The 14,629-nt window shown below is 47.5% G+C and overlaps 1 protein-coding gene across 2 annotated transcripts in view; it reads left to right on the forward strand.

Annotated features, from left to right (window-relative positions):
- Positions 1-398: 398 nt before the first annotated feature.
- Positions 399-14,629, forward strand: part of TNIP2 (TNFAIP3 interacting protein 2) — a 34,807-nt gene continuing 20,576 nt past the window's right edge. Inside the window, exon 1 of one of the 2 annotated variants that reach the window (XM_027068368.2) lies at positions 399-758. In XM_027068368.2, the coding sequence (XP_026924169.1) occupies positions 480-758 (279 nt within the window). In that variant the 5' untranslated portion in view covers positions 399-479. The remainder of the gene's footprint in view (positions 759-14,629) is intronic. The other variant, XM_027068310.2, reaches the window with a different exon arrangement.

Below are 14,629 nucleotides of genomic sequence, written 5' to 3' on the forward strand. Positions count from 1 at the left end.
GGCGGGGGGCGGGGCCTGCTGTGGGCCGGGAGACTGGGATGGGCCGCGGGCCGCGGGCAGGGCGGGCTAGCGGCCGGTCGGGGCCGACCTTTCCGTGGGTCCGGGGCCACGCTGGCCGCCATGGGCGTGGCCGCACCGATGGCGGGGCGGGGCCTGCTTTTGGCAGGGGGCGGGGCCGGGCTGTGGGCGGGTCTGGGCCGGCCTTTCCGTGGGTCAGGGGTCACGCCGGTCGCCGCGTGCGGGGCCAGGCTGTGGGCGGTCTGGGGCGGCTTCTCGGTGGGTCAGGGGCCAAGCGGGTCGCTGTGGGCGGGGCCGGGCTGTCGGTGGGGGGGCGCGGCCTGGCTGTGGGCCGTGGGCGGGGCCGGGGTCAAGGCGGTGGGCGGGACGCTCCGGGAAAAGTTCCGGGAAGGTGAGCCAGTCCAGACCCGGCGCGGAAGTTGGTGTGTCGTCCGCGCGCCCTCCGGTAGCGGCCCGCGGCCATGTCCTCGGGGGGCGCTGGGTCCGGCGGGCGGGAGGGGGCCCCGCGCGCGGCTGCGACGCTCTGTGGCCTGTACCACGAGGCCGGGCAGCGGCTGAGGCGCCTGCAGGACGAGCTGGCGGCGCGGGATGCCCTCATAGAGCGCCTCCGCGCCCGCCTGGCCGCGCTCGAGGGGGACGCGGCGCCCTCGCTCGTGGACGCGCTACTGGAGCAGGTGGCGCGCTTCCGGGAGCAGCTCCGGCAGCGGGAGGGCGGCGCCGCGGAGGCCGCGCTGCGCCAGGTGCGGCCCTGTGGGCGAGCCGCGCTTCCTCAGACCGCAGCGGGTGTGGGCGCGTGTGGGTTCCGAGGAGGGCGAGCCCGAGTCAGGGCTGCGGGCTTGCGTCCTGGTGGGTTGTGACAGGTTTGAGAGCGCGCGCTCCAGGGTTGGGTGAGGGGAGTGGGTGGCGGCGGGCTCTGAGGAGTGTGTGCACGTGCACTGTTAACCTTAAAAATAAAACTGCCCGTTACTGTTCCGGAAAGGATAGGCTTCTTTGGAACAGCAGAGAACGGCCACCCAGGACCAGCACGTTAAGGCAAAACCCTTCGCTAGGGCACGGAACGCCGAGGACGCTGTCTTATGGGGGGCGGGGGCTGTTGTAAACAGAAAGCCCATTGGAGGAAACTGGGAGCTGGAAGTGTGGTGGCTTCTCATTGGCTGGGCTGCTGCCGGAGCCGGAGGAAACCTTCCTTCCTCCTGGGATCGTGAAGCAGTAGGGCCTCGCCAGGCCCCTCTTCCGGTGGGATCTGCAGTCGAGGAGGCGTGGTTCTCACTAAAGTTTCCTCTTCTTGATTCTCACAGTTCGGGTCTGACAGGCGTGTGCCACGTTGCGTGTGAGGGTTGTGCGTGCTTGTTGGCTGGCCCGTGCTGGGTTCCGAGGGAGGAGCGTTCTGGTCAGTTCTGAGGTGTGTGTGCGTGAGTTGGCTTCCGCACGGTGTGCTCCCGTGTTGTGTGGGGAGATGTGTGTCGGTTGGTTCTGAGGGGCGCGTGCGCCTGTTGGGTCTGAGGGTGGTTCTGTAGGAGGGGTGTTTTTTTCCGGTTGGTTGTGAGGGTTATCTATGTGTTGTGTTCTGAGGGGTGTGCTCCATGTGTGTCCATTTATATCTGAAGGTTGTGTTCGGTTTAAGGGTTGTGTGTGTGCAGCCGTGGTGGGCACGAGGGTTGTATGTCTGTGTTGGTTCTGAGGTGTGTAAGCCCCATGTGGGTTTTGAGGAGGGCGCGTGCCTGTTTTGGTCTGAAGGTTGTGCGTTCGTGTTCACTCTGAGGGTTTGTGAGGGTGTCAGATTCTGGGGAGCGTATCCTGTGTTGGGTCAAAGGGTGTCTGCCTGTGTTGGGACCTGAGGGGTGTGCGCTCACGTTGAGGTTGCGGGGCCTTGTTGGTCTGAAGGTGTGTGTGTTCCGATGTCGGGTGTGCGGCCTGTGATGCTTGTACTGGGTTGTGCGGGGGGGCGGGGGGAGTGGGCCTGGATTTTGCCGGCGCGGTGTTTGTGTGTGTGTGTGTGTGTGTGTGTTAGGTTCTGAGTTGTGTGCTCCTGTGCTGGGTATGGGGCGGCGCGTGCCCGTCTGAGTCTGAGGGTTGTGAGTCCATGTTGGTTTCCGAGGGGTGTCTGTGCTCCTGTGTGGGGCCTGAGGGGGGACCTGTGTTGGTTCTGGGGGGCTCGTGCCTATTTTGGGCTCTTGGGGGGGGGTGCTCCCATATTGGGTCTTGAGGGTATGTGCCGAGCTGCGTCTGAGGGTTGGGTGTCTGTTGTTCTGAGTGGTGGGTCCGTGTTGGGTCTGAGGGTTGAGTTCCACTTGGTTTTAAAGGGCTGGCTGTCCTCGTTGGTTCTGATAGCTGTGTCTCTCCGCGGTGGATCTGAGGGATATGGGTTTGTGTTGATTCTGAGAGGTATGAGTACGTGTTAGGTTCCGAGGGGGGTGCTCTCATCCTGGGTTCGAGGCATGTGTGCACGTGTTAGGTCTTGAGGGGTATGCTCCCAAGTTGGGTGAGAATGTTGGTGCCTGTGTTGGTCTGAGGTGTGTGCTCCCGTGTTGGTTGTGAGGGGTGTGCCTCTTTTGGGTTCTGTGGTGGGGCGTGCCTCTGTTAGGTCTAAGGGTTGCGTGTCCTTGGCTCTACAAGTGTGTGTCTGTGTTAATTTGAGAGGTGATGTGCCTGTTTTAGGTTCTTAGAGGTGTGCCTTGGGATTGGGTTCTGAGGGGTCTGCTCTTGTGCGCCTATTATGGGTTGTGAGGGGTGTATGTGCCCGTGTTGGTTCTGGGGTATGTGTGCCTGCATAAGTCCTAAGGCATTGTGTTTATGTTGGGTTCTGAGGGGCTTGTGCACCTGAGTCGCTTCGCAGTGGTGTGTGTGTCTATTTTAGGTTTGAGGTGTTTACATTTGTTTGTTTGTTTTTTTAACGTTTTTCATTTATTTTTGAGACAGAGAGAGACAGAGCATGAACGGGGGAGGGGCAGAGAGAGAGGGAGACACAGAATCGGAAGCAGGCTCCAGGCTCTGAGCCATCAGCCCAGAGCCCGACGCGGGGCTCGAACTCACCGACCGCGAGATCGTGACCTGAGCTGAAGTCGGACGCTTAACCGACTGAGCCACCCAGGCGCCCCGAAGTGTTTACATTTGTGTCGGTTCCGAGGTGTGTGTGTGTACACATGTTGGCTTCAGAGTGTTGTGCTCCCGTGTTTGTTGTGAGGAGTGTGTGTGCTCATCTGGATTAGAGGGTTGTGTGTCTGTGTTGGTTCTGAGGAGCGTGTATTGCTGTGTTGTGCCCATATTGGGTCCGCTGGTTGTATGTCCATGATGTTTCTGAGGGCTGTGTGCCCGTGTTGTGTTCTGAGGGTTGTGTGGCCATGTTGGTTTCTGAGAGGTGTTCTGTCTGTGTTGGGTTTGAGATGTGCATGTTCAGTGTTGGTTCTGAAGGGTGTGCTCCCATATTGGGTGAGGGTGTGTGTCCCTGTTGATTTTGAGGTGTGTTTTTGCTCCTGTGTTTGGTCTAAAGGGTGTGTGTCCCTGTTTTGGGTTCTGAGATGTTTGTCCATGTAGGGTTTGAGGTGTGTGTGAGCCCATGTAGGTTCTGGAGTATGTGTGCACTCATGTTGGGTTCTGAGGGATTTTTGTGCCAGGTCACATGTGTATTGAGGGGTGTGAGTAGGTGTTCATTTTGAAGGGGGTGTGTGTTCCCGTTTTGAGTTGAAAGTATGTGCTTATGTGCTCTGTGTTAAGTTCTGAGTGGTGTGTGTGCCTGCGTTGGGTCTGAGGGTTGTGTGTCCATGTTGGTTCTGAGGGTGTTTTCTGTTTGTGTTGTGCTGAGGGGTGTGTGTTCTTGTTGGTTATGAAGTTTTGTGGGTGTATTAGATGTTGAGGAAGGGCTCCCATGCTGTCTGAGGAAAGTTTGTGTGCATGTGGTGGATTCTGGGAGGTATGTGTGCCCGTTTGGGTTCTGAAGTGTCTGTGTGCTCTTGTTAGGTGGAAGGGGTGGATGTGTGTCCATGTTGGCTGGGAGGGGGTGTGTGTCTGTGTTGGGCCTGAGGTTATCTGCCTATTTGGAGTTACGATGGGTGTGTGTTTGTGTTCATACCCCCTTGTTGGGTATGAGGGTTGTGTGAAACTGTACTGTGTTCTGACGGGTGTTTGCCTGTGTTGGGTCTGAGGGATGTGCACCCATGTTGTGTTCTGAGGGGTATGTTTGCCTGTGTTAAGCTTTAGGGTTGTGTGTGCATGTTGGTTTTAAGGGTGTGTGCCTGTGTTGAGTTTTGAGGGTTGTGCGTCCTATTGGTTCTGAGGGCTGTGTATCTTGTTGCTTTTAGGCATGTGTCCTTGTTGTGTTATGAGGAGTGTGTGCCCATGTTGAGTGTCATAGGTGTGTATCCATTTTGGATTCTGAGAGGTGTGTGTGTCCTTGTTGACTATGGATGTGTGTGCCCATATTGGGTCTAAGGTATCTGTGTGCCCCATGGAGAGTCGGTGTCTGCTCCCACGGTGGTTCTGTAGGGTCTGCGTGCCTGTAGGTGGGTTCTGAGGATGTGTGTACAGTTGGGTGTTTTGCCTGTTTTGGGTGTGAGGCTTGTATGCCTGTGTTGGGTTCTAAAGGGCATGTGTGCTTATCTGAGGGTTGTGTGTTTTTGTTTATTCTGAGGGCTTTGTCCTTGTTGACATCTGAGGGTTGTGTTCCCTCACTCGGTTCTGAGTGGTGTGTGTCCCTTTTGGATCTGACGGGTATTTGCCTGTTTTGGTTCTGAGAGTGTGAGTGCCTCCATGTTGGGTCCTAGGGGCATGGGACTCCATGTTGGGTTGATGAGTGTATACCTTTGTCGTGTCTGAGGTTTGTGTGTGCATGTGGGGGTGAGGGGAATGTGCCCATGTTGTGTCTGTGGGTGTGCGCACCTGTATTGGGTTCTGTGGGTTGTGTATGCCTGTGTTGGTGTGCGGGTTGTGTCTGAGTTCATTCTGAGGGGTGTGTGTTTGTGTTGGTTCTAAGGGTTGTCTGTGTGTGTTGAGTTCTGAGGGGTGTACTCCCATGGGCATGAGGTGTGTGTGGCTGAGCTGTTTTCTGAGGGGTATATGCATTAATGTGGGATTCTGAGAGGGTTGTGTACCCATGTCAGGTCTGAGGGGGTGTGTGCACCAGTATTGAGTTGTGAGAGGTGTGTGTGCACATGTTGGTTCTGAAGAGTATGTGTGTTCTCATGTTGGGCCTACGTGTTGTGTGCAGCCGTCTTGGGTTCTGAGGGATGTGTGTGCCTGTGTTAGGTCTAAGGGTTGTGTGTTCACGTGTCTTTGTTGGGTCCGTGGGGTATGTGTGCATATGTTAGGCTAAAGGGTTATGTTTCTGTGTTAGTTCTGTGGGTGTGTGTGTGTCCGTGTTGGGTTTGAAGGGTGTGTGCCCATTTTGGGTTGTGAGCAGTGTGTGTTTGGGTTGGGTTCTGAGTGTCTCCTCCAGGAGTGGGTATGAGGGCTGTGTGTCGTGTTGGGTTCTGAGGGGTGTTGTGCCCATATTGAATACGAGGGTGTGTATTTGGGTTTGTTTGGAGAATTGTGTGCATGTGTTATGTTCTGAGGACTGTATTCCATATTGTGTTGAGAAGTGTGTGCCCATTTACATGTTAGGGTTGTGTTAGGTTTAAGGTTTGTGTGTCTGTGTTGGTTCTGAAGGGTGTGTGTTCCCATGTTGGGTTCTGAGGAGTGTGTGGCCTGTTTAGGTGAAAGAGTTGTATGTCCATATTGATTCTGAGGGCTGTGTGTACCCATGTGTTTCATGTTCGTTCTGGGGGGTGTGAACATATCTTAAATTCTGAGGAGTGTGCGCCCATGTTGTGTTCTAAGGGGTGTGAGCCTAGGTTGGGCTTTGAGGAGTGTGTGTGACTATTTGGGTCTGAGGGTTGTGTATTCGTGTTAGTGATAAGGGATGTTCCTGTGTTGTGTCTCAGGGTTGTGTGTTAGATTCTGAGGAATGTGCCCTATGTTGGGTCTGAGGGTTGTGTCCATGTTGGTTCAGCGGGCTGTGTGTGACCCTGTTGGTTCTGAGGAGTGCCTGCGCTCCCATGTTGGGTTCTGTGGAGTGCGGGGCCCGTGTTAGGCCTAAGCGTTTTATGTCTGTGTTGATTTTGAGGCTTGTGTGTCCGTGTGGGTCTGAGGATTGCTTTCCATTTGGTTGTGAAGAGGTCTTTCCTTGTTGGTTCTGATTGCTGTGTGTGCCCATGTTGGGTCTGAGGGTGTGTGTTCCTGTTGCTTCTGAGAGATGCCAGCATCTGTTAGGTTCTGAGGGGTGTTCTCATGCTGGGTGCTGAGGGGAGCGTGCCAGTGTTTGGTCTGAAGGATGTGTCTGTGGTGGATTTGAAGGCTTTGTGTGCTTACGTTATGGATCTGAGGGTGTGTGCGCCTGTGTTGCTTCTGAGGTGTGTCTCTTACTGTCTGTTTTGAGTTGTGTGTGCCTGCTTTAGCATCTGAGGTGTGAGCTCCCATGTTAGGTGTGACGGGTGTGTGTGCCCCTTTTGGGTTTCTGGGGCCGTGTGCATTCATTTTGTGTTCAAGGGGGTGTGTTCTGTTTTGGGAGAGGGGTGTGTGCTCCATTTGGGTTCTGAAAGGTTTGCCTGTTTGGGCTCTAAGGATGTGTTCCTGTTTTGGGTTCTGAGACGGGGGTGTGTGTTGTGTTCTGAGGGGTCTGTACCTGTGTTAGGGCTGAGGGCTGTGTGTGCCAGTGTTGAATCTGATGAACGTGTTTGTTTTGGGTTCAGAGGAGTCTGCTCTCATGTTGAAAACCTGAGACGTGTGTGACCCTGTGGGTTATGGGGGGTTTGTGTGTGTCTTGGATTCTGCGGGACTTTGGGTTCTGATGTCTTTGTTAGGTTCTAAGGTGTGTGTGTGCCACTTTTAGGTTTGAGAAGTGTGCACCTATGTTGGGCTTCACGGATATGTGTGTGTGCACATGGAAGGTTCTATATATGTGTATGTTTGCGTTTAATTGTGTGTAGACACTAGATTCTGGGTGTGTGTGTGTGTGTGTGTGTGTGTAGTACATGGGTATAGACTCCTGGTGTGTATGTGTTCACATTGGGTTCTGGGCCATGTGAACCCCTGTTACGTTCTGGGGTGACTTTTAGCCCCGGTTGTAAATGAATCTTTCAGTAGCAATAGCTCCCTGATGCTGGGACCCATGACAATGGCAGTGCCTGCTAGAGTGTCAAGTAACGCACTTAAGTCTTACTTTCCCTCCTCCTCCTCCTTGTCATTGATGTTATGTCTGTCGTTTTGAAATACCATAAGCACTCAGACCAGGAGCAAGAGTAACAGTATTTTTCTAGAACAGCTGTTTGGAAGTGCCTCCACACGTTTGGATGAACTCTAGTGTTCCATTTGGGCCATAGCTATCATCTGGGTTGTCCCAGGAAAGAAACTAGGTCTACAAAGGGATTACACTGCAAAAGACAATTTTCACTTCTTAGCTTTGTCCCGCAGCCAGATTGTAGACTGAAAAAGAGACTTTCCCTCACCACCACCCCCCTTTTACTATAAAAGTAATTTTGAATATCTGAAAAATAGAGGAAAGGACAGAGAATAAACTAACAGCCACTGTAATCCCACAATGTGGGGGATAACCAGTGTTAATTTCTTGGCATGCCTCCTTCCTGTTTTTCCTTTACACACTGGGCGCGGTTGAGTTCCTGCTGTCTGTACATTTTACTTCATATCACATTGCCAGTATTTTCTCATCTGCTTTGTTTTAAATGCCTCTGGAAGCCAGATGTCTCCCTCACTCCAGCTCTCTCCCTCTTCTGGGGAGAGTGGTTCATAACTCATCAGGGCAGAAGAAAAATTTAGAAGTCACCTGGTCTGCACCGCTGATCTTAGTGTCATGGACACCAGGAGCCATAGATGAGTGCAGAGTGGGGACCCGAGCACATCATTTCTGCCACCCACTCGCACACACCTGCAAGTAGCAGTACTCTACCTGTAGTCTGGCGGCCACTGGTGTTCAGCCTACAGGTTCAGCACTGGCCTGCTGTGGCCCCACAGCCTCTAAGCAGGTCCCAGACAGAACCAGATCTAAAGTCCTACATCTGTATGGTCCTTTACCCCAACATGTAGGTTTTGTTTTAGGATTTTTAACTATTTAAGGAGCATTTTAACAATCTGGTATCTTATGTGATTACATGTTTGTTGCTTACTCCTGTATCTGTCTGGGTCTGTCACAGAACCTGTGGAGGAATAGAGAGACTTCCCACTGTGCAGAGTGAAAACAATGAGAAGACTTGATCAATAGGTTGGTCTCACCAGTGGCCATGTCAGCCAGCCTGTTAGGAGCAGGGAGCCTGGGTTGGGAGACCGGGAGTTCCCAGAGAGGATGCTGAGGCTGTATCCTCAGCTGTGTAGGGACTGCCAGGTGACTGAGCTGTAGCTAGCATGTGATTGTGGTTCTTTTTGCCGCCACAGTAAGACTCAAGAACGTATCTCATTTGTAACACAAGGCCTGTACGGGTAACTTTACAAGCTCCTCTAGTTAAGACTTTCTGGGATAATGGTGCTAATTCACTATGTGGCCCATAACTGCTCAACCCCATCTTATCACCACCCAGGGTACTAGGTGGACCCTGCCTAGTCCTGACATACCAGCTTTCTCTCCCTTCCACCTTTTCTTTCCCTGTTCTGCCATGCTTTCTATTGAGTGGAACGGCAAACATCCTTTACAATAAACTATATTAGGGGTGTGTGTGTGTGTGTGTGTGTGTTTTGTTTGTTTTTAACCATCCGTCTATCCTTTACAATAAACTATATTGGGGTGTGTGTGTGTGTGTGTGTTTTGTTTGTTTTTAACCATCCGTCTATCTTCGTACCTTTTTTGATCTTGTAAAACTAAAACTCTTTAGCCATTAAGAAAAAATTTCCCATCTTCCTGCCCCCTAACCTCCAACCTTGGGAAGTATTCTACTCTCTGTCTTTATGATTTGATTAGGGACCTCATAGAAGTGGAATCATACAGTATTTGTCCTTCTGTGATGGGCTTATTTCACTTAGTATAATGTCCTGTAAGTTTATTCATGTTGTATCATGTGCCAGAATTTCCTTCTTTTTAAGGCCGAAAAATATTACATTGTATGTATATGCCACATTTTGCTTATCCATTCATCTGTTGATAGACACTTTGGTTGCTTCCATATTTCAGCTTATTATGAATAACACTGCCTCTATGAATACATGTGTACAAATCTATCTTTGAGACCCTGCTTTTGATTCTTTGGGGTATGTACCCAGAAGTGGAATTGCTGGATCATATGGTAATTCTGTGTAACTTTTTGAGGACCACAAAAAGTTTGGTCCTTTTTGAGACCAAAAAACTTTTTGAGAACCACCATACTGTTTTCCACAGTGCTGTACCACATTCTGTTTTCCACAGTGCACAGAGTTGCAATTTCTCTACATCCTCACCAATATTAATTATTTTCTTTCTTTCTTTTTTTAACAGTAGCCATTCTAATGGGTGTGTCGTGATTTAATACAAAATGATGACAGTTTTGATTTGCAATTTCCTAATGATTATTGATGTTGAGCATCATTTCACATGCTTATTGGTCATTTGTATATCTTCTTTGAAGAAATGTCAAGTCGTTTGCCCAGTTTTGAATTGGTTACTTGGTTGTTGTGGAGTTTTAGGAATACTCTATTGGCATACCTCATTTTATTGAACTTCTCAGATACTGTTTTTTACAAATTGAAAGTTTGTGATGGGGTGCCTGGCTGGCTCAGTTGGTGGCGTGTATGCCTCTTGATCTCAGGGTTGTGGGATCAGGCCCTGTGTTGGGTGTAGAGTTTTTGTTTTTTAATAAAATCTTTAAAAAAAATATTTGTGACAACCCTGCACCAAGTAACTCTTTTGGCACATTTTTCCAACAGCATTTGCTCACTTCATGTCTATGTGTCATAGTTTGGTAATTCTCGCAATATTTCAAGTTTTTCATTATTATCATGTTTGTTATGGTGATATGTGATCAATGATCTTTGATATTACTATTGTAATTTTGGGGGGCATCAGGAACTATGCCCATATAAGACAGCAAACTTAATCAATACATGTGTGTGTTCTGATTGCACCACTGACTATCCATTCCCCCATCTATCTCCCTCTCTTCAGGCCTCCCCACTCCCTGAGATACAGCAGTACTGAAATTAGGCCAACTGACAACCAACCCCACAGTGGCCTCTGAGGGTTCAAGTGAAAGGAAAGGTCACGCATCTCTCACTTGAAATCAAAAGCTAGACATGATGAAGCTGAGTGAGGGAGGGATGTCTAAAGCCAAGATAGGCTTAAAGGTAGGCCTCTTGTACCAAACAGCCAAGTTGCAAATGCCAAGGAAAAGTTCCTAAAGGAAATGAGTGCTACTCCAATGAGCACATGAGAAAGGGAAATGGCCTAACTACCGGTAGGGAGAAAATTTCAGTGGTCTGGAAGGAAGATCAAAACAGCTGCAATACTCTCTTAAACCAAAGCCTCTTCCAGAGCAAGGCCCTGACTCTCTTCAATTCCGTGAGGGCTGGGGGAGGAGAGGAAGCTTGCAGAGGTTGGTTCATGAGATTTAAGAAAGATGCCGTCTCCATGACACAAAAGTGCCAAGTGAGGCAGCAAGTGCTGATGGAGAAGCTGCAGCAAGTTCTCCAGAAGGTCTAGCTAGGATAATTCATGAAGGAGGCCACACTAAACAATGGATTCTCAGTGTAGACAAAAACAGCCTCATTTGGGGAGAAGACTGGGACTGTCATCGCTAGAGAGGAGAAGTCAGTGCCTGACTTCAAAGTTTCAAGGGACAAGCAGATTCTCTTGTTAGGGGCTAATGTAGCTGGTGACTTGAAGTTGGAGCCAGTGCTCATTTACCGTTGGGAAAATCCTAGGGCCCTGAAGAACTGTGCTGAATCTACTCTGCCTGCGCTCTACAGATGGAACAACAAAGCCTGGATGACAGCATATCTGTTTACATCATGGTTTACCAAATATCTTAAGCCGACTGTTCAGACCTACAGTTCAGAAAAAAAGATTCCTCTCAAAATAATACTGCTCATTGACATTGTACCCAGTCACCTAAGAGCTCTGATTATGTAAAGCAAGATTAATGTTTTCATGCCTGCTAACAGACCATCCATTCTGCAGCCCGTGGTGCAAGGAATAATTTTGACTTTGAAGTCTTATTTAAGAAATAAATTTCATAAGGTTGTAGATGTCATAAATAGTGATTCCTCTGATGGATCTGGGCAAATTGAAAACCTGGAAATGACTCACCATTCTAGATGCCATTAAGAATATTCATGGTTCATGGAAGAGGTCATGATATCAATATTAACAGGAGTTTTGAAAAAGTGGGTTCCAGCCCTCATGGAAGACTTTGAGGGGTTCAAGACTCAATGGGCGAAGTCATTGCAGATGTGGTGGAAATGGCAAGAGAACTAAAATCAAGAGTGGAACCTCAAGATGGGACTGAATTGTTGAGATCTCATGATAAAACTTGAATAGAGGAGGAGGTGCTTCTTTGGGGGAGCACAGAAAGTGGTTTCTTGAGATGGAATCTACTGGTGAAGATGCTATGAAGATTGTTGAAATGACAACAAGGATTTAGAATGTTGCATAAACTTAGTTGACAGAGTGGCAGTGTTTGAGAGGACTGACTCCAATTTTGAAAGTTCTGTGGGTAGAATGCTATCAAACACCATCACATGCTACAGAGAAATTCTTTTGTTTCCTGTGCTCTGGTGTCATATCTAAGAAAACATTGCCAAATTCAATATTGTGAAGTTTTGGCCTATGTTTCTTACAAGAGTTTTATAGTTTTAGGTCTTAAGTCTGATCCATTTTGGATTAGTTTTTGTATATGGTGTGAGGTAGGGGTCCAATTTTATGCTGCATGTGGATGTCCTGTTTTCCCAGTGCCATTTGTTGAAAAAAGTTATCCTTTCCCAGTCTTAGCACCCTTGTCAACAACCATTTGACCATATATGCAAGGGTTTATTTCTGGGCTCCCTATTCTGTTTCCTTTGTGTAAATGTCTGTTTTTATGCCAGTACCACACTGTCTTGGTTACTGTAGCTTTGTAGTCAGTTTTGAATTCGGATAGTATGAGTCCTGCTTTGTTCCTTTTTTCTTCTTCTAAGATTGTGTTGAGTATTTGGAGTCCCTTGAGATTCTATATGAATTTTAGGATGAATTTTTCTATTTCTCCAAAAACAAAAATCATCTGGATTTTGATAGCAATTGCATCGAATCTATAGATCACTTTGGGTAATGTTAACCTTAAGAATAAAACTCAGTTATTTACTAGCAAAACCATATTCGGGTTAGTAGAGAATTGCAATTCATGCAAGGTACAGCAAAACCATAAGCAAGTCCAGAGAACAAAGGAGAAGAATGCTCTTTTATAGAGGAAAGGGGGAGCTGGGAGGGCTGTCATAAACAAACAGTCCATTGGAGTAAACGGAGTTTGAGGTGTAGTGACTTCTCATTGGTTGAGTTGTGACAGTCTTTCATGGGCTGGGCTGTTGCTGGTGGAGGAGAGAACCTTTTTTCCTTCTGCTGGGATAGTGAAATACAGTTGACACTTGAACAGTATGGGGGTTATGGGTGCCGTCCTCCTCTGCAGTTGAAAATCCAAGTATAACTCCTGACTCCCCAGAAAGCCTAACTACTGATAGCCTACTGTTGACTGAAAGCCTTACCAATGACATAAACAGTTGATTAACACTTACTTTGTGTTGTAAGTATTATATGCTGTACGCTTTTTCTTTAAATCTTTAAGGAGGCTCCATACCTAACATGGGGCTTGGATTTACAACCCCAAGATTGAGAGCTGCATGCTTTCCTGACTGAGTCAGCCGGGTGTCCTTACATGCTGTATTCTTCAAGTAAACTAGCAAAAAGAAAATGTTAAGAAAATTAAGAACATTCCTGTCCAGATGCAAGATACATCTTTTCCTGTTGGTTCTGCAGTTGACAAGTGGCAGGGGATGAGGGCCCTGATTCCATTTTAGTGAAGTTTCCCTTAATACTTTTCACATTAGTATTGACATTTTAACACTATTAAGTCTTCCAGTCTGTGAACATGGGGTGTGTTTCCATTTATTTCTGTCCTAATTTCTTTTCTTTAAAAAAATTTTTTTGTTATGTTTATTTTGGAGAGAGAGACAGAGTGTGAGTGGGGAGGGGTAGAGAGAGAGGGAGACACAGAATCTGAAGCAGGCTCCAGGCACTGAGCTGTCAGCACAGAGCCTGATGTGGGGCTCGAACTCATGAACTGTGGGATCATGACCTGAGCCGACGTTGGCCACTTAACGGATAGAGCCACTCAGGCGCCCCTGTCCTAATTTCAGTAATGTTTTGTAGTTTTCACTGTACAAGTCTTCCATCTCCTTGAGTAAATGACTTCCTAAGTCTTTTATTCTTTTTGATGTTGTTGTAAATGGGATTGCTTTTGTAATTTCTCTTTCAGATTCTTCATTGTTAGTGTGTAGAAATACTCCTGTTTTTTATTTGTTGACTTTGTCTCCTGGTATTTGCTGAATTCATTTAGTCTAAGTTATTTTGCATGTGTGTGTAATAGTTTTCTACATATAAGATTATATCATATGCAAACATCATTTTACTTCCTATTTGGATGCCTTTTCTTTTTCTTTTTTTCCTACTTGTTCTGGCTAGAATGTCTAGTACTATTTTCCATAGTAGTGGTGAAAGTGGGCACTATTGACTTGTTCCTGATCTTAGAGGAAAAGCTTTCAGTTTCACTATTGAGTATGATACTTGCTGTGGGTGTTTCAGATATGGCTTTTATTGCGTGGAGGTAGTTTTTGCCTCAGTTGATATGAGTATGTGTCTCCCCCCTTCACTCTGTTAGTGTAGTCTATTACATTGATCAATTTTGTTTTCCTTATTTTTTTTATGAAATATGTTTGTGAACTTAAGCACAGCAGTATAATTGTGTAACAAATCCAGTGAAAAACTGTCTGATTGGAAAGGTTTAATAATAACATTTTGTTCACTCTAAGGGATTGATGTTGACTCATAGATAGAAAACAAACATCAAACACGTACATTGTGCTTCTTGCCACCTAAAAGGCTTAATTCTCAGGTCATTATTATTAGATATTTATCAACAATTGTCTAATTATCTTGAGGTATAGTATAAATGAGAATAAATGATAGGTATGTCAAGAACACGATCAATTTGTAACATGTAGAAAATAGAACTAAAGTGCAAACAGAAATAATTCAGAGCCTATCAATACATAACTAAAATGCTTAATAATTGCCCAGTTCGTCCACATTGGCCTCCGATCCTTCTACACTGCTGTCCAGAAGATAGATATGCTGCACCTCTTATTTCAAAAAGCCATGGGTAACCTTAGTCATGAGCATCACCTTTTCACTGTCTTTAAGAAAATGATGAAGCTTGCTAAAGTTGCCTTGTAGGGAGTTCACAAGGGATTTGTAGAAGTACTCTGGGCTATAATTCTTTCTTATTATTGGGCACCAATGAGAAGCAAGTGTTAAACACTGAAAAATAGTACATTTTAAATCTTGTTCTGCCGCTTCCTAGCTATGTTAGTTTGGGCAAGTCACTTAATGTTCTGGTTTTCTCATCAGTAGAAC

The sequence above is a fragment of the Acinonyx jubatus genome, chromosome B1 (assembly GCF_027475565.1).
Source record: "Acinonyx jubatus isolate Ajub_Pintada_27869175 chromosome B1, VMU_Ajub_asm_v1.0, whole genome shotgun sequence".
NCBI classification, from domain to species: domain Eukaryota; kingdom Metazoa; phylum Chordata; class Mammalia; order Carnivora; family Felidae; genus Acinonyx; species Acinonyx jubatus.